This window comes from Leptinotarsa decemlineata, unplaced genomic scaffold, assembly GCF_025532065.1.
Source record: "Leptinotarsa decemlineata unplaced genomic scaffold, Ldec_3_MD MMD2_tig00026340_RagTag_RagTag, whole genome shotgun sequence".
Classification (NCBI taxonomy): Eukaryota; Metazoa; Arthropoda; class Insecta; order Coleoptera; family Chrysomelidae; genus Leptinotarsa; species Leptinotarsa decemlineata.
Genome location: NW_027412694.1, coordinates 4212961 through 4233947, shown reverse-complemented (window position 1 = coordinate 4233947; position 20987 = coordinate 4212961). Strand labels below are relative to the sequence as shown.

Here is a 20987-nt window from a genome sequence, read left to right as displayed (position 1 = left end):
CACAAACCCTCCTTGAAGCTCACCAGCAGCGACTTTTTGTCAAATCTTATCTTCATCCTGTCACTGGAAAGCTTTAATTTGGTTCTGGCAAATTCGAGTACAATTTCCATTCTCTTCTTCAGGTCATACACATTCTCGAGATTCATTGGATGTACTGCTACAGAATACATCTATCGGAAGGTTCAGTTCCCTATCAGTTAACAACGTGGAGGGTCTAACCTATCGCGTCATGTTAACTCCTGTATGCCAACAGAAAGAGAGACCAATTTATCCCAGTTTTTTTTTCTGATTGATTTGGTCTTTACTTGATGACGATTCATTGTAATTTCATAAAGTACACCTCACAATCAAATCGTGAGTTTTTGAAATTATCCCAGTGTCTTTGGTTTTAAGAGACAAACATCGAGAGGTAGTTATTTATGGTGCGATTATGCCTCTATATCATTCCATCGGACTGTGGATGAAGAACAGTTGTTCTTGTCTTCTGTATTTATAACAAAATCAGTATTTCCATCCATAAATCCGATTTAAAGTTGCGGCTCTGATCTCAATGTATTTCCTGGGCTACTCCATATCTGGCAATTACGTTCTGCAACAGGGCTTGCATATCATAATGAGGATCTATAGGTGATTTCGAATTGGTGTGAAAGTAACCAGGTTCAACTAATGCCACGAAAACTCAGCCATCGGTTTTCTCAAAATAGATAAATGTCTCCGAACCGGATACAATATTGCCAGGACGGACAATTCTGCTTTCTACTTCGATAAGTTTGTTGGGGGTTAAAATGGACACCAATACGTCTTGTCTGGAATTGCAAAGGCTGCTTCTCAAAAGCTTGGAATGCTGTTCCGAAACAGAAAACTGTACACACCTCAGAAACTTTGATGGTTTATAAAGCTCAGATCAGACCTTCTTTAGAGTACTGTTCTCATGTATGGAGCTCCTCATCGAAACTATCTGGGGATTAGTTTCCTTACAGTGAAAGACAGAGAACGAATCTAGTCGGTGGTCGATACAAATCTTTGCAACTGACTGCTTTGAAGCAGTCCCGTTTATTTTTGATATTCCAAGGTTAAGTTTTCTATCAATCCCATAGATGGCGTCTCCGAAAGCAGAATGTCATCTCTCTTATTTATTTATATGTATACTTTGAATTTTATGAAGTGATTGTAAGTTATTTGTCAAACTACTGTGTTATCAAAATGTTATTTTCAGAGGTGGACAGAAGGGATTACTTGCTGACCTGGTAACGGAATTCAATAATATGGAATCAAAGACTAAAGCAAAGGATAACTCTAAAAATTCAAGAAGTTTCAGAATTTCCAAATCTCCTATGGATTCAGCTAGAAGTAAGCAAAACTCATGTTCAACACCTGATAAAGTTAGTACAAATAATAATCCTCCTGTTGATCGTAAGCTACAAGAAAAAGGCGATAAAAAAAAGTGAGTACATCCAAAAAATATTTTTTATGCCAGAACTATTAAGAGGGTTCATTAATTCACAAATATAAGAGTTGAATGTTAAACAACATTGACAAATGCTCCGTTACTAATGATAAAGACCAATCTCTCAATACTAATCAATTTCATAATAAGAATTATGTGCACAGAAAAACACGATTTTTCCTCCATAAAAAATTACTTTTGTTTGATATGAAAAAGGTTGTTATTCAATTTCATTATATTGTACTTTTTTATGCAATTTACTTGTTTTTTCAATTCATTTATGAATAGATGATAATCATTATTATTATTAAGCTTATTTTGCTTTTTCTGTTACCCAGCATAAAGCCGTTTTCTTATCGGCTCTTCTTTTTTTGTATACCCCCGGTATTTGTCCTTAAGTTTTTTATCGTGACCTGAGGTTCTTTTGAGAGTATCATTTAGAGTCTGGCAAGTACTTGGGTTTCTTGGGTTTACTTCCCTACGTCTTGTGTAGGTTTATTTCTTACTTTCAGATTGTCTTGAGTCATTTCTTACAATGAACTAGTAAATGCTCATCTCCTTCGTTGGTATTAGTACCTAGTACCTAGAGTATTTGCTGTGCTGTTTTCCTCGCTTTCGTCAGTTTGCGAAACTGCGCGTCTGACAGACTTTTGTGTTGCAGTGCGATACTTGCCAGTCCTGCAACTATGGTTTCGACAGTTCTGTCGCCCGCCGTTTGTGTTTCACTTTGCTGGTCTACTTGAGTCTCCAGATCAATCATTTCTCTTTCCCCATAAGTATGTGGGAAAGGATTGTCCATATCCTGCATGGATGCATGGCTAACTAATCTGGGAGGTCGCCTGGTATGTCAGGGGCTCCATTAGTTATACCTAGTAAAGCACAGGTATCATTGATCCTTCGGCATGGGTCACATAACACCACTAGATTATGCCTCGTTTTTAGTTGCCTTTTGTAAGGGTTACCGCCGATTCATTCTTACCCTTGGTGCCGCAGGCGGATACCCTTCCTTGGCACAGCTCTCTACTAATTTGGTTTCCTCCAATTGTATTAATTTGCTATCTACTGCTCAAATCAAGATACTCGATGCCTGTGGAAATAATCAAAAAGTAGGAGCACTCCTCGATAGTCAAGCCAATCTTATTTCCAAAAGGTGTTTTCAAACGCTAGGATTGTCTCGGAATCATATCTCTCTCCATTTAAGGTTTGAGTCACATGAACAAATAAACTTTGTTGTTGATGCCGTAATATTACCTAAAGTTTGTGAAAATATGCCACGAGTACCAATATAATAATAATAATAATAATAATTTTATTGCGATACGATCTACAAGTGGACACAGCAAAAGTCAAACTTTCGAGAAGTTAATTCTCATTTACCCCGGAATTACCAATTTTAAAATTAACAGATTTCAATGTATCATCATTGACAAATTACAGTTCAAAATTATATAAATTGAAGAGTTTTTCAAAAATATTCATGATAAACAATATTTACATGGCTATTTTTATTAATGATTTTCGTAACAAATTTCAAATTAGCCAGCAGTTAAACGAATAGTAGCATTTATGTCTCAAGTAAGAAATGACGGAACTTCTAAACTTCTCGAAGACTGTGATATTTTTAAGTTCCTTCGCTAGAGAACTATATGCTTTTATTACCTGATAGTAAGCTCCTTTCTCATAATATGTTGAGTTATGGCTGGGAATAGCTAGTTCGTTACATTGTCTGGTGTTAATATGCATATTATTAGAATATTGACAACTATTTCTGGGAAACAGACAAGACCCAAGAAGTACAACGAGGGCACTGTCAAAATATCAAGTTTACAGAAGAACTCTTTACAATATCACGTATCTGGCAAGTGTAGAAAGTGTAATTGTAACGGAAAACTTCATACAAGTGTAGAACGGGCAAGTTTGGCCTTTCTACACAAAAAAAAATTTTTGTTCATTACTATTTACTTTACTGTTTGGTTAACCACAAAATAATATCTGATTAGGGTTTGAACTAGACAATAATTTGAATAAACTTCATCTTCTTTCAATTAGATATATGAATAAAATACTTTGTCTAATTTCCACTTACTTAATGTATTGATATTAATACGATCAAGGTTTCGGTTTTTACACCATTCTCAAGTGTTCTAAGACTAGAATGGTGTAAAAACACGGTTCTAACACTAGAATGGTGTAAAAACCGAAACCTTAGTCGTATTAATATCAATACATTAAGTAAGTGGAAATTAGACAAAGTATTTTATTCATATATCTAATAGAAGATGAATTTCCACAAAATAAATAAGTCATCAATATCACAAAAAATCAAAGTAAACACTTTCTGACATCATTAAAATATTACTGTTGTTACATGAAAATAATAACTAAGATAAATGATTTCTCTTGGGGACCATTATACAGCTTTACCTGTGTCATAAATCCACTCAGAAAGGTATGCATGTGTTCACTTGGAGTGTTGTTCATTCTTTGGGGCTTTTCTCCAATTTTAATGAAATAACAAGATTGATCTAGTCAGATATTTCCTTTGAAACTTATCATTCATATGATTATTTAAACTTACTGGAAGGATTTCAGTTTTCATTAAAGCTGAACTCCAAATTTTTTTTGTAGATTTGAGTCTTTTCTTGGCGATTAGCTGTACTTCTTCATTTTTATCAACAATTTTGGGAGAGACTTGGCACAACAACGAAACGATCGGGGATGTCGCTTCCACAGGAAGCCAAATGAATATATTAGCATACTCATTACTTTTTCAATAGGCTTCTAAACCATCGGGGCACTAGGTCCACCACTGTGGAGATTTATCTCCTAAAGTCTGCCTCCAGAGTCGACGCCTGAACGTATGCCACCATGATCACGCTCACATATTGAGACTAAAAGTTTTGTTTTCTCTTTATATTTAATTTTTGATGATTTTTCAGATATTCTAGTTCAATTCTCATTCAGTTAGTATCACATGACCATTTTGTTCCTTATAGCTGTTTATTGTATTAGTGAGAACGTCTAATTTGAGGAATGACTTCAAGATACTGGCTCTCCAAAGTAGGCGCAAAATATGTGTAATATCATTTCTCCACCGGCTGCTTAATAATAGACTAAACTCACCTCATTTATTATCGTTAGTTGATTTTCACGTTCCAACCAAAAGAACAACATGAAATACAATGTTTTATATACAGAATTTCTGCTCTATAGGTGCCCCACTTGTTGGTATGTTACGTCTCACAAATGAACTGAATGTTATAATTGATATAGATTGGACAGACTCTCTAGCAAATTTTAGGAAAAAATTTATTATACAGCTAGTGGCAATGTCTTTGTGTAAAATATTATATGTAATGAGGTTGTCCTTGTAATTAGACCTATGTGGTCTGTTAGGGTGAATAAATAAATAAATTATGTTCCGTATTGTCAATTCACTCTAAAATTCTATAAGAGATGTTTGCGTTGTCGATTTACCATAAAATTATTCACAAGTATTTTATAAAAAGATCTCTCAGATCTCCCAGTAAGTCATATTAAATGATTGTACAACATCCACAGGAGTCTACAGGGTGTCTTTTCCAACCTCATTTTTCTCAGTTATTACAAAGTGAACCAGCTTTTTGAGTCGCTGGTGCAAGTGATGGCTGGTTTCTTTATCTTGATTTATCTAAACTTTTTATAAGGTTCAAAAGAAAAAATTAGATACACATACCAATGCATCCTCCCATAATGATTGCACACAACATGGTAATTTATTGAAAATGCTAGTCTCTCTGTCCATGTATCATCAAAATTCAAATACTCTATCCAGTATAGTGTTATGTTTCATAATAAATTGCAAAATTGTCCTATTCGGACAAAATATTTTATAAAAATTCTATGATAATTTTTATTCAAAAGTATTTTTATAGTGTTTAGGAGTTTCTAGGTGGCGCCTTCTACAAAGTTTTATTTTTTTATAAATCAACAAACTAATTTTTTCATATTATTTTCATAGTTCTACATACTTCTAACATTTTTAATAGTATTGTTACGTTTTTTTCCGTGGGTTGTCCAATAATTGACTACACTGAATAATCAAAACTTAACTCTATTTCACTTTAAATACAACAAACACTTCAACTAAACTTCAACTATTATTTGAATGTCTATCGCCTTACTAGATTACTTCGCGTACCCCACTGTAACTTCCACTTGACTGTGTCGATGTGCTCCTAGCTAGCGTTTATATATCGTAATCGAATACGGCAGAATATTCGCCGAAATTTCATCAAAATCTGTAGCATTATTATCGCTATATCTAGAGCGCCAGCGAACATCGTACATTATTCGCGCGCTCTTAGCTACGTCACGATTGGTTTATGGTTACCAGTGGCGGCCGGCGTTATTTTCTGTAAGGCATGATTTACAACAGTATATTTCACCTATGTAGTTTTTGTTTTACTACTTGATAGCAATCGGATTTGTCTAATTCTCCAATATTTTCGGAAAACACCTCTTGGTTCAGGTGTCCTCTCAACAGACAGTGAACAGTAGAAGCCTTGTAGGGGTTCTGATCCGATTTCTGCTTTGTGAAAGCAGCTCTCCAGTGTTCTTCTCGAGCAGTGTGTTCCCAGATCCCAGGTCTGTTAGTATAAGTAGTATAACTGAGTTGAAGAATACAGTGGTTTGTTTTCTTGCCAACTGTTGTGTATTACATATATTTATATATTTGGGACACCCGTAATATCATTAGTGTAAATTATTATCCAGTTGTCAAATAGATGTCAATTAAAAAGATCACAAAGAGAAGTCACATATTCATTATAAAGTGATATTAATACATACATCAAATCAAATACTACTCATTCACAACAGTTTTGGCGACGAGGTGAATTAGAAAGATTATAAAAATCAAAAATAATCGAAAATAAAAACATTCAAAATGGACGCCCAACAGTTCAAGGAATTTATGGAATTTCAAACTGCAATGATATCTACTCTCTTTTCTCAATTACAAAGTTCACAGAGTCAGACAAACCGTAAATCATCAAGCAAGGGAGAAATTGTGATGAATACAGCACTTTTAGCTAACTTCGAAAATTTTGACAGCAAGAAAGAATCGTTTTCGAATTACAAAAGCAGGTTCCAGAATTACCTTCAAATGAAGCAGATCAATACAAATAAGCCTTATTGTGATCAATTGCTACTGAATTCTATTGGAGCTCAAAATTTCAACATGATTACAGCTTTGGCTGTTCCTAAAACTCCTGATCAGTTGACATATGATGAATTGATAAAGTTATTGGAAGAACATCTTGCACCAAAGAAGAACGTTTTAGTTGCTCAACATCACTTTTTGTCAATCTATCAAAATGAACAACAATCAATTCCAGAATTTGTAAGTACACTTAAGAGTAATATAAGTGACTGTGAATTCATATGCGAGTGCAAGAAATCAGTTGCAGAAATCTTCCTGACAGCTCAATTCATTCGTAGCTTATACGATAATAGCATTCGTGAACAATTACTTCAGTCTGATAGTAAAATGATGTACCTTATGCAACAGGACTGGTCACGTTTCTAAGGTCTGCATTACTTCATTAGTTGCAAAAAAGACAAAATCTGAATCGACTAATCAAATTCAAAGCGATGATTCATATGAAATCGCACGACAATATGGTGTACAACATATTGTTGACATTCATCAAAATCATAATAGTTCTGACACTGATATGAATCGTTATTACTCCCACGTCAAGATAGAAGGAAAACCAATCAAATTCGAAGTAGATTCGGGATCAGCTTATACGTTTCTTCAACGTCAACAATTACAAAATTTAAATCTGAATATTCCTCTTGAACCAGCAACCATCGGATTCCGCTCATATACTCAAGATGTTTTCATACCCGATGGGAAGATTGTAGTTAACGTTTCTTATGGTAACATCAAAATAAAAGAAGATGATTATATTGTGCCAGATAATTACGCTGCTATTCTTGGTAGAGTTTGGATCCGACGCCTCAAGATAGATTTGAATCAATTAAGTCAACAAAACACTTCAGTACTTTTGAAAGATTCAACATGTGGAGTGTAGAGGAACTAAGCGCAAAATATCCAAATGTTTTCGAAGAGAAAATTGGATGTGTTCCACATTTCAATGTTGTTCTCAAGTTACGTGAAGGTGTGTACAGCCATGTTTCCATCATGAACGTGAAATTCCCTACGCACTCAGCACATTGGTTGAAAAAGAGTTGGATGCTTTGAAACCCGTTCATCATGAAAAATCAGCACCATCAAATAAAAAGGCACGACAATTCAGCGTGGGAGAGAGAGTTCAAACAAGGTATTACACAAATAATAAACAGTTATGGAAGACAGGAGAAATTATCAAGAAATTTGGGCTTCTTCACTATCAAGTGAAACTCGATGATGGATATATTTTGAAGAGACATATTGATCAGATAAGATCGACCAACTTGTCCAAAAGTAAATCCGTCTTTTTCGCATCTGAAGTAGAAGTTACTTATGAAGATCAATCAAAACAGCCTAATATAACTGATTTGGTGACGATTCCAGTGCAAGAGGAACAAGCCAATCAACCGGATAATATTCAAAATGAGGTGTTTGAACCAGATCAAATTGAAGTACCTGATGATCAAATACCTCATCCACCAACCAACATAACAGAGTTGAGAAGATCAGGCTGCCCTGTTAAACTTCCATCGCGCTTCAACGATTACATAGTTGAAAAAAAATAATTCAATAAGCGTGGGAGATTGTTGTGTATTACATATATTTATATATTTGGGACACCCGTGATATCATTAGTGTAAATTATTATCCAGTTGTCAAATAGATGTCAATTAAAAAGATCACAAAGAGAAGTCACATATTCATTATAAAGTGGTATTAATACAAACATCAAATCAAATACTACTCATTCACAACACCAACGTTTCTAATTTAATTAAATTCTTTTTCAGGGCTCTTTGAGGCATCTTTTAATGAAAATTCATTGTTACTTGTTATTTGTATATGCTTGAAAATAATTTAGTTGCATGATGAAGTTCTGACCAAATGATCTTTATATTAAAATCTGTTGAAAGAGCAAATATAAAGTATTATCTCTTATGGATAACAAAATCTAGAAACATTTTTATAATGGAAACGAATTCACTGTTATAATAGAATATCGTTTTACAGTTTAAAAATTCACAATTCGGCACTCATAACACAGGAAGGGGGTTTTAACCCAATGAAATTTTATTGTCTCATATCGAAGATCTTGTCGCAAATAAACAAAAATCAATTTTCATTTCATTTTTTCGCAGTCAAATAAGAGCTACAAATAAGTTTAAAAAATAATCGCTCGTAGTTAATTCAAAATGCCGACATTTTATGACGTCTTAAAGTGCTACCAATATGCTTCAAGTAGATATTGAAAATAACAGCTCTCCTACGCAGACTGACAGAAGACAGTAATTTATAACCACACTTTTTTCTTCTATTCTCTACTAGTTAGTTGCAGATTTGTGTCCTCTAAAGTAAATTAGAAGCTCCTCCAAGGTAATAAGGAAGTCTGTGGAAGTTTTAGAGAGTGGCTGCGACAAGGCATGTAGTGTCTCAAACCTACTTTTCTTTGACTCGGATAAAACACTGGAAATACTCATTTTTTGAGGACTGTCAATGAATGTGTGTGGCCCTATTCCTGGCTTGATTAACACAATCTAGGTGAGGTTAGGTTTAGGTTGTCAACATGTACATAAATTATTGCCAGATCTTATTTTTAGCTGTAACTATGAAACAATAATTTGAAAATCGCTTTTCTGAAAATATTGAGAAACTATTATTTGAAGCTATAAATATTTTTTTGGGTGATCGGCAAAACAACGTTCAGTTTCGATAAAAGTCGCCACTGACAATAATAACTTTATTCGTCTTTTCGATCATTTATATGAGATAAGACATGTCATAAATAAAAATGTGAAAATTATATAAACAATAATAACGGTTCACAGTATAATATAGATCGAACGCTTAAGACATGTACCTAACTATATACATATATAAAAACTAAAACAAACACTCATACAACAATATATATATATATATATATATATATATATATATATATATATATATATATATATATATATATATATATATATATATATATATATACATAAATATACATAAAAGTAAATTTATCTTTAACTAGAATGAAAGAAATGCAGTGAAAGCAATAATCATGCTAACAGTGTATCCCGTTCTAAGAATTCTTCTACGCTATAATATCCCTTATTATTTAATAGCTCCTTTATTTGTTTTTTAAATGTTATAATATACAAATCTTTAATATCTTGAGGCAGCATATTGAATAATATTATGCCATTATATGCAAGTGATTCCTTGAATGTCGATGTTTTATGTTTTGGGATAGTTAATAAATGTCTATTCCGTGTTGCATAGTTATGAACTATTGATTCATCTCTCAGATTGGGTACATTATTTTTCACATGGAGCAGAGCTTTATATATATAGATATACGGTAACGTTAGCATCTTTTCCTAAGACGTCACACTCTGGCGCTAAAATGCTTGATTCAATTACACAATTGGTCTATCAGTTTCTTTCTAATGTAACTTTCAGTATTAATCGGTAATTTTGAAGTCAATTATTAATTACTAGCGATCGGCCCCGACTTCGCACGGGTGCTAATACTATATAAATTCAGCCACCGGAAATTTATGGGCATGGAGAAACAATGATGAAAAGACAATTTTGTTATGGGCGCGCCTTTTTCCCCCGGCTGATGCCCCAGTTGGAATATTATAAATCCTTATTGCACAGCTACAACATAAAACGAACCTACATAAAAAACTTCAGCCTGGTTGGATGGAAGAGCAATTTCTGCCTTGATTCGTCATGCGCAGACGTTGAATTCTGCCATTTGTTAGGTTAGATTAGTATCCCTTGTACTGAGTAACCTTTCAGTAAAAGCATTTATTATTATTAAAATATAGCGGTACGGAGAAACAGTGATGAAAAAGTAACTTTATTTTATGAACGCTCCTTTTTCCCGCGGCTGTCGCCCCAGGTGGAATATTAAAAAATGTTCAGCCTCCGAAAATATAGCGGTACGGAGAAACAATGATGAAAAGGAAATTTCATACTTAAACGCGTCTCTTTTATCCACAGGGGGAGCTCCCCAGTTAGAATATTTAGAAATCCTTTCTTATTGCACCTCTACAATATAAAACGAACCTAGGTATATACAAAATTTCATCCTTCTATAACATAACAGTACAGAGAAACAGCAATGAAAAGGTAATTTTAATAATAATATGTAAACGCGCCCCTTCCATCCCCAAATATAATATAAGAAAATTCTTTCTTAGTACGCATCTAAGATCTAAGAAGCCCTATACCAAATTTAAGCTTCCTAGGATATACCAGTACGGAAAAACAGAGGTGAATGAGTGAGTGTTGAGTGAATAACTTCCGCATTTATAAGTATATATTTTTAGAGAAAGAAGGACGGAATATTCCCATTGGTTTTTCACGGCAGTTTTAAATGAAGTTTCCTTCCGGTTCCTGTTCAAGAGTCATAAATTTTAGAATTGATTCAAATCACTGTTGAAGAAGCTACTGTGTTAGCGAAACATGTCGTCGTATTTCTCAAATTAGTTTGTGGAGATCAAATCGTAAGGTGTAGTTAATGAAATGATTTCAATCAGATTCATAAATTAAACAAATCAACATGACAATTGTCCAATTCTCTTGTTCCAGCATAGTTTTTTTCAACTATAACAACTGCAGATGAATAACATTATAAGACTTGTAATTTCATAAACTATACCTTATGATTTGATCTTTTCCAAATTTATTATCAAAATATATCACGACATGTTTTGCTATCACAGTTTCTTTTTTGTAGTGAATAACGTACTGAAAGTTAGTTCTTTTACTATAATTTTTATATACTCCACGTAATCATAAGTCACAGATACCTATCCAAGTATTTCTTTGAGAGAAGTACAGCTGATCAAATCTAGGAAGACACGTGTGAATTCTCTCTTTCTCTCTCGCTCTCATAGTCTTCTAACTAACGCACATCTAGTGGGATTTGACAAGCTGTACCTGAGTAGGTATCTCTCATAAATAAAAATTATAATAAAAGAATTAACTCTCAGTATTATTCACTAGGAAAAAGCTACTTTGATAGCAAAACATGTCGCGATGATATATTTTGATAATAAAGTTTGTGAAGATTAAATCCAAAGGTGTAGTTTATGAAATTACTATGGATCTTCATCAAGTAACGGCCGAGTCAATGAGAAACTTAAAAAAATAATAAGACTTGCGCACAACCAGAAGTGATTTTTCCTTACAGTTTGTTCTGACATAAGGGTTTTTATTTTGTTTTCAGCTCAATTATTAAGGTAATATCTGATGTGGATAGTCAAAAGAAAAGCGTATCAATCGCTAACAAATCAAGTTCGCAGAGTAATGGCAATAATCAACAAATGTGGTCAGAGGAAATGAAACTCAATTTTATAAACCGACTCGTACAAGAATACAATGAGTATACAACTAAAAGAAATTTATCAAAGCTGCGCATTGGACATGGACCTTGGAGAACAATTTGCATGAAATTGGCTCATAGTAGGGGTTATCAGGAGTGTGATGGTATTTATTTTAACAGTGAAAAGTTTTTTATTATGTCATGTTTGAAATACTCTTCATTTATTCTTTGAAAGCCATAATCTGTTGTGGAGCTAATGTTCCTTGGTGGTTTTTGAATTTCTAATCTTCCACAATCTGAAAAATAAATAAATATGGATCAACAAAATCTGTGAACTGAAAAGTTACTGTGTACTAATAACCTTTGAAGAGTCTAATTAGTTAGTAACTTATTAAATTTATGAATGTTTGTCTATAAATAAACTCAATGATTGAAAAAGTGAAGTTTTTAATACACGAGTAGTTTTTCCAGTGTGGCAGGTAACAAGCTCATTTCATCTCACTGTGTGGAAATGATCCCACCTGGTTGCCATTGCTGAAAACGAAAATATCAACCTGAACTGATTTCTCTGCAAATATCTTCTGTATGTGTGTATTGTTTTTAAGGACAAAACACAAGCACTACAGGAAAATCCTTGAGGAGCTCTAAGAATGGTGCCTGTGCTGAAGTACTGATTCAAATTGAATTTGATTTTTTGGAGATTGAATCCATTTGGGAAAACGTTCTCAGGAAGTTTATTCCACATGAACGCAGTTCTTCAAATGAAAGAGTTCTTAAACAGTGAAGTTTGAGGTGTACTGAGTTGAACCTCAAAACGATGAGCAGCCACAGTTCGTCAAGTATTTCTGGTATGTTCCGCTCTTGGTAGAATCAAATGTTCCAAGTTACTTGAACACTTCCCGTGAAAGTATCTTCAGAAGAGAGGCAAATCCCCAACCTTTCTTCCAATGTTCCAGACTGTCAAGGTTGCAAGTGATTTTCGCGTCTCCAATAATGCGGATGGCTCTTTTCTGGATGGAATCCAGCAACTTCACGGTATGCTTAGGGGCGGAGCTCCATACATGAGAGCAATACTCCAAAGAAGGTCTGTCCTGAACTTTATAAAGCATTAAAAGTTGCTGAGGTGTGTGCAGTTTCCTGGTTCGAAACAGTGTTCCAAGGTTTTGAGAAGCAATCTTTGCAATTCCAGCGACGTGATTGTGCCAAAACATATTGGTGTCAATTTTCCCCCAAGAAACTTATCAAAGCAGAAAGCGAAATTGTCTGTCCTGACATTTTTATATCTGGTTCCGAGACATTTATCTTTTTGGAGAAAACCGATGCCTGGGTTTTCCCGGCATGGAATTGAACCTGCTTATTTGCACCCCAATTCGAAATTATTTCTAGATCTCCATTAAGATATGCAACCTCCTGCTGCCAGTGAAGAACTGCATGCACAGCCGATGTCCTGCAATCCAAATGGAATGGCGAGATAAGTTTGTTGTTGTCAGTAAAGCAATTCATTGGATTCTTGGTTTTTTCCAATAAGTCGTTGATATACGACTGGATCCTTGGATCCTTGTGAAACACCAGCGTTGATGGTACAAGTATTCGAGAGATATCCATCGACTGCCACTTGCAGGGAACGTTCTTTCAGGAAGCTGAAGAACCATACACAAAAGTGATCCGACAAGCCATAGCATCGAAGTTTGGCCAGCAAACTCTCATGTCACATACGGTCAAAGGCCTTAGAAATATCGAGCGCAACAGCTCTTGACTCTCCATGTTTCTCGATTGCGTTATTCCAAATATGGGTGACATACGATAGAAAGTCGCCTGTTGATCTTTGTTTCTGAAAGCCCTATTGATGATCGCTCCAGATGTTGACGCCTTCCAAATATTTGAAGTTTATGGCTTTCTCCATGATTTTTGATATCACTGATAGGAAAGAGACTGATCTACAGTTATTTGGAAGATTTTTCTTGCCCTTTTTCGGAATAGGCTAAACGCGAGCAATCTTCCAACAAGAACGAAAAACTCCTTTCTTGTAAGACATTTGTGCACTTTTTAAGTACGATGACGGACACTTCATCAGGACCAGAGGCTTGTTGATATTGAGCTGTTGCAAAATTGGCCTGACCAGACGTTGTCGAAAAGTAATTTCCGGCATTGTGGATACTAGTGTGGGAATAGTGGGAGTAGTGGGAGGTTAACTCCCAGTTAATAAATAGACTGTGGAGTGGGACGCAAATTGTTCCGCTTGTGTTAGTGGTGGAATTGTGGATTTTGTAAAGTTTTTATCAACAGCTTTAGCTACCGGCCAGAAGTCTATCAAATATGACATTTTGACATTTTATTATTTTGCATACACACATTCTCAAAAGAGGGTTTTGAGGTTTTGAAAACGGAAAAAGGCATTTTGAATTGTCAGCCATATTGGAAAAGGAAAGTTTATTTATAGGCTATAATTTATATTACACAGTAAATTTTTGGGTTGAACTTTTCAGTTTATTTTTTACTACACTTCTACAGAATATCTGTTGATCCATATTCATTTATCATTTAGATTATGGAAGATTAGAAGTCTAAAAAACATCAAGGAAATTTTCATTTATTTGCAGGTCTTTTTCTGTACCGAATGTGGAGTTCAATAAAATATAAAGCTCTGCGAGAGAAAGTTTCGATGAGTGTCACTCCAATAGGAAAGAAAATTTTGGATTTGTTGGAGAGAGAATCAAACATTCATAAAACATCGCAGCTTGACATGAATATCAAAGCTGGTGGAAAGTAAGTACCCTTCATTACATATTCACTTATCCAAGGAATTCTCATTTTATCGTTCAAAAATAATGGTTTCTAGGTCGAAAGAACTTTGTCTTAGTGTTTGAATTAACTGTGCCATGTCCACCACCTCCCTCATTACTTTTATACTTTCATCTGATTGAGGATTGAATTTTCTCCTACAAGGACATTTTCAAACAAACAATAAACTTTTTTATATTCATTGTATAGGGTACAGCGCGATGGCCGTCAGTTAGCCGTATTTTGGGAAATAGTAGGATTCATATCCTGTAGGGTTTTAATGTGCTTAATCTAATGAAAATAATGGCATTTTTCAAACACCTCCAGTTCTAACTTGAGTCAAAATAATCTCAGAATTTCAAAACTTTTCTAAAATACAGGGTGTTCCATTTGAATTATTCATGGATTCCGAACATCTTGGAAATGTTACTCCTACTAGACGATGGAATGAAGTATTTTGATGAATAAATAATAGTTTATTCATCAAATTGAAACTGGTATATTTTTAGGAGAGATTAGAAAGAAAAACTAGAAGAGATAGTAAGTTGTAGTTGTGATATTATTATAGTGGGCGATTTCAATCTAAATCTTAAGGGCACAGAGAACACTTATACCTGAAGAATTAAAGAACTGATTAAATTAATGGGACTGTATCAATTAGTTGACGATTATACTAGAATCACCAAGGATTCATCTTCGTTGATCGATTATTTCATAATAAATAATAACTTGTTGCAATTTGAAGTATCTCATCTTCAAAGTGTTTCAGATCATTGTAATATTTTAATATCCTTAGGTAGGTAATGTATTTCATAATAAATCAACTTCCCCTAGTATAAGTAGGAGAGATTATAAATAGTTTGATGAAATTCAATTCCAACTCTTCCTAATGAATACGTTATGGACTAATGATATTACTGACAATATCCAATTTATTCATCAATAATATTATTATATGCTTAGAGACACATGCACCATCCAAAAGGAAGCATTATTTCATTACATTCAAATTGAAAGTGTGGTTTATATACGAAATCATGACAGATCTAAAAAACGCGATTTTCTTCATAAAAAAAGCCAAGGAAACCAAACTACAATGTGAATGGGATAAATATGAAATATGTCGTAATTTTGTTACCAAAAATATACGAATTGAAACTAAGAAGTTTTATAAATCAAAGATCGATGAAAATAAAGGAAACAGTACGGCTATGTGGAAAGCACTGAAAGGTTTAGTAAAAGGAATTAGAAAACAAGAGTTCAAAGGTATAACATTTGATAGTGTTCTCATAACAAATTAAGCAAAAGTAGCAGGATATTTAAATTAATTTTTCTTTGGAAGTTTGAAAGACCTTACCGACAGTATAGTACCAATAAATGATTATAGTCATGTTATTAGTTATATTATACCAACAAATGAGATACTTGGGGAATTTGAAACATTGAATAGGGGCCATCCATAAATTACGTCACACGTAGGGGCAGGGGGGGTCATAAGCTTTGTGAGGTCACATGTTAAAATTTAAAATACCAAAATATGAAATTTATATGTGAATAAAACATTCGAAAAAATTTCGAACTTGATCTATATTTATTAATAATTTAGCACTCTCGCAGCACTCTCACACAACAATATTTAACTTCTAAAGCGGCGTTGTAATGCATGTGAGACACCAAAATTCACAAGAGTTCTGAATGATAAGGATTTAAATAGGTTTAAGTCGTCGGCAATTGCTTCCTCGCTTTTCTACTATTCCGCGCGTCGGTTGTTTGCGAGACCTTCGACGAGTTCCACCACACCCTCCGGTGCAGTGACTTCAATACATTGCTATTGTTTACTTGAGAATTGACTTTCTTTAGATTATTTTCAAATACATGCATAAGTTTGAAAAATGTGTGACGTCACATCAGGGGGGGTTCTAATAATGTGAAACCTATGACAAGGACTGGGGGTGTATAAAAATGTTTACCCTCAAGAAAAATAATACAGATGATAATGGAATTAATCTGAATATAATTAAGTTAACATTTGAAATACTGGGAAATCGGTTTTTGGACTTGATAAATGTATCGTTAAAAAATATGTTTAAAATATGTTCTTTTTGTTAACCAACTATCGCACCCCTACGAACGACAACCCTCAGAAGTCGAAACTTGTGCGAGCTAAGGACTAACGAGGTCTTACCTTTTAACGTGTGATTCCTAACCTAACCACTGAAACATTTCCTGACGTTTGTTTGAGGGTGATTGACAATGTTTCATGATGAATTTCACTAGTTCGGACTTCCATTGTCTACTATATAAAATGATTTGAAATCCCTGAAACAACTAAAAAAGAAGAATTGAAAATGAGTAGCTGAAAATAACAATTATATTAACCAAAATAAACCTGAAATGAAATAATAGTGAAATAAAATACAAGTAAAAATAGAACAATTGAATAAATAAAAATAAAGAAATGAAAAAAGAAAATAAAAATGAAAAGTGGAGAGATTCCAAGTCACGTTAGTTCACTACGTTTCGATTGTTAGTATCTACAATCGTCTTCGGGTGATAACTGGACTGATTCCTCCGAGAGATGAAAATTTATAGGTCGTTCGAGTACTTTCACTTATCCCCGCTTTCCATTTTCCGCTTCACTGGTTCCGTGGGAGATGACCGTTTTTCGCTTGATGATGGGTTTCCACATGTTGCGTATTTCTACGCTGGCTTGTCTGAATACGTTGTTGGACAACATGTATGCGGCTTCCTTGAATTTTCTCCTAAACCAATGTTCCTCTCTGTGCAAGATCTCGGCTTGGGACCACTGACGGTTGGAAAATTGCCACCATTGTTCCTATTGAGAAAATTACAAACACCTTTTTTATAATCTGATTTCAGGCCCATAAATACCTTACCAATTTATGAGAAAATTTTGGAAAATATTGTCTCGATTTAGGCAATCCCATTCATATGAAACTGTTAGGTTAGATTAGATCCAAAGTGAGTGGGTCTATTCGACCCTCCACCACAACCCTCAAGGGTTTATTATGGCTCACGCCTATTCACACTCGACCAAATAAACCCAGCTTGTTAACGAAGCCGATTAGTTTGTATGGTAAGTGGTCTTTCAGGTCAGATGGTAAGAGTACGGCTCTGCCGAACTCTAAAACCCTGATTCGGTCCCCATCGGGGCAGGCACAAAGTGTGTGCTCAACTGTTTCATCATTTCCGACAGTCCGAGTCTCTGCAAATGATGATTCAGATGACAGTGACCTGTTAGACATCGTAGTTCACCCCTACTGTAGTCCAACAACTGTTAGGTATCAAGCTTCAAAAGGTGAATAAACGCCTTGGAATGTGCCAATCCTGGAAGATTCTGCCAGAAGTCCATAAATCTTCTTGCCATCCAGGTATTCAATCTTTGTTTGGCAAAGCCCAAAGTGATGCCAGTGACAGGGTCTTGTTCGATGAAGCTGCTGGCAGCACCCTCCTTTGCAAGGGAGTCAGCAGCCTCATTGCCTTCCAGGCCAGAATGGCCAGGAATTCAAACCAGAGACAATCTGTTAAGTCTTCCTATCGAGGAGAGTCGTTTTTGGCAATTTGTTATCAATTTAAACGTTGCTCGGTAGGAGCCAAGAGCTTCTAACGCCGCTTGACTGACCAAGACGATTTTTATTGACTTAAAAAAGATGATAATTTTTTTCCTCAAGAAAAATAATACAGATAGTAATGGCATTAATCTGAATATAACATTTGAAATACTAGGAAATCGGTTTTTGGACTTGATAAATTTATCCTTAACCACTGGAACATTTCCTTACGGTTGGAAAATTGCCACCATTGTTCCTATTGAAAAAATTACAAACACCTTTTTAGGATCTGACTTAAGGCCCATAAATACCCTACCAATTTATGAGAAAATATTTGAAATCACAGTGAAAGATCAATTGATGAAATTTATCTGGATTTAGTCAATCCCAGTCATGTGAAACTGGACTGCAATTTCTAATCTCTTCACGGAAAGTTGACCTATCTAAAAAACGTATTATAGGTGTTCTTTTTCTGGATTTCAAAAGAGCATTTGAGACAGTCAACATTGAGTTACGTTTAATGAAATTGAATAAGTATGGACTAGATTATAAAGTATTAAAATGGTTCACTAATCACCTCGCATATCGGAAGCAGCTGGTTAAATATAATCAAGTGACATCCAGTACTTTAAATGTAATTTCAGGAGTCCCTCAAGGGTCAGTATTGGGTCCACTGCTATTCTTGCTGTACATGAGTGACATCGTGATGCATGTTAGAAGGTGTAAGATAAAACTGCCTACGATACTATGTTGTATTGTTCTGGGACACCTTGAATGACAGTTCCTTATCAAATATAAAGGAGTGATTATGTGACAACCGCCTCAAATTAAATGTTAATAAAACAAAATTCATGTCAATAGATAGCAAATTTCGTTTAAGACAACTGCAATATGAACAGCTGTCATTGAATATTTATATTAATAATGTCATCATTGAGAGTGTTGCAACTTTCAAATATCTGGGAGTGATATTAGATCAAGAATTGAACCTTAATGTGCATTGTAGTTATATTCAGAAGAAAATAGCCACGAAAACTCATATTTTATATATATTGAAAAATAAATAATTGAATATGCAAAATTAACAATATATAAATCAATGATAGCACCCCACTTTGACTATTGCAGTACATTGCTCTGTTTCAGAGCTTCAAAACAGATCCATGAGGGAAATATTAAGTCACGGCATATCTGTGAAATACATGTTGGAAACACTGTCTCTCTTATGTCTGCTAAACAAAGGATTAATACTGAATATGCTAATATTTATATTTTAAATTAAACACAATATGTTGCCAAATTATCTGAGTGATCAGTTAACCTTTACAAGTAGCATTCCTACACACTCCACTAGAAATGGAATAGGAAATTTTCATATCAACAGAGAGCATGTAATGATCTTGAATAAGGAATAACCATTATTAGAAGTACTATCTTCTTCCTCCTATCTCTTCCTTTCTCCACCCTGTAAAATTAGTATGTCTGGTCTGAAAGTTTCATACCTCAATATGAAGATATCAGCACTCGTAAATAAAAAACTAGTGAATTTCGTTGTTCATCTGTTGACAGTTACTAAAGAAAGTTCCAGTCATTTTGGATGCGCAGTTGTTATGTAACAGTCGTTTGAGTGAGTTGATGTGAGTTTTTTTATGAAAATGAACAAAATCGAGTATCGAGCTGTCATGAAAGATTTGTTTTTGAAAGGAAATACGCCTACGCAAATCAAAAATGAGTTGGATTCTGTGCATGCGGACTCTGCACCATCATTTATCTAAATGAAATTTTTGGCAGCTAAATTTAAACGTGGCCGTAAGAGCTTGGGAGACGATAGGTATTGGGGACGTCCAAAAACTGCAACTACCCACAAAAACATTACCAAAGTTCACCAAAGAGTGCTAGACAACCACCGAATTAAAGTAAGAGAGATAGCAGAGGTTATGAACGTGTCTAAAAGAACTTAGGCATGAGAAAACTGTCCGCGCCTTGGGTGCCGCGTTTGCTCACGTTAGATTAAAAACGTGTTCGCAATAAATTCGAATTTTGGCGCCGATTAATTGCTGTAGATGAAACTTGGATACACCATTATACACCCAAAACACAAAATGCAAAAGGTGGACTGCAAAGAAGGAATCGGCTCCAAAAAAAGCAAACATTTTTTTGTGCTGGGAAAGTGATGGAGAAATCATTACAGGAACGTACGACGCATCATTACTTGACAAGCTGTCATAGACGAATATGTATCTATCTTATAACTGAATTGAAAAAATTCATTTACATCAACAGAAATCAGCCGCAATTTGTGGTTTCGTTCACGCCATCTCGGGTTAGAGATATCACTGAAGACAGCTTTATCTGCCTGGTGCTATCTATAACACATAAAACATTTGAGTACAGCTATAAATAAGATGCATTAATGAATTAGTATTATAAGAAAAGCAGATAAATTAATCATATAAAATATATTTTACACAAAGATACATCAATTTACTATTGAACTTAATGATTAAACCATCACCCCTTTTCCTATCTGGATATAAACAACTAAATGAATAACAATGCTCTCGCCTGACTCGCTCGAGTTGACTGACCAATTCCCATCCAATCTCTCGGGCCCCACGTTTTTTTCCACCATGTCGATAGTGGTTTCTTACAGTATGTTATTTCTCTACTAACAAT

At 34.6% G+C, this 20987-nt stretch overlaps 1 protein-coding gene across 5 annotated transcripts in view; it reads left to right on the top strand.

The window, feature by feature from the left end:
- The window catches only part of LOC111517468 (uncharacterized), a 95553-nt gene that overhangs the window by 35488 nt on the left and 39078 nt on the right, over nt 1-20987 (top strand). For all 5 annotated transcript variants that reach the window (XM_074183626.1, XM_074183624.1, XM_023173635.2 and 2 more), the window contains exons 7-9: nt 1217-1444; nt 11863-12122; nt 14559-14724. In XM_074183626.1, the coding sequence (XP_074039727.1) occupies nt 1217-1444; nt 11863-12122; nt 14559-14724 (654 nt within the window). The remainder of the gene's footprint in view (nt 1-1216; nt 1445-11862; nt 12123-14558; nt 14725-20987) is intronic.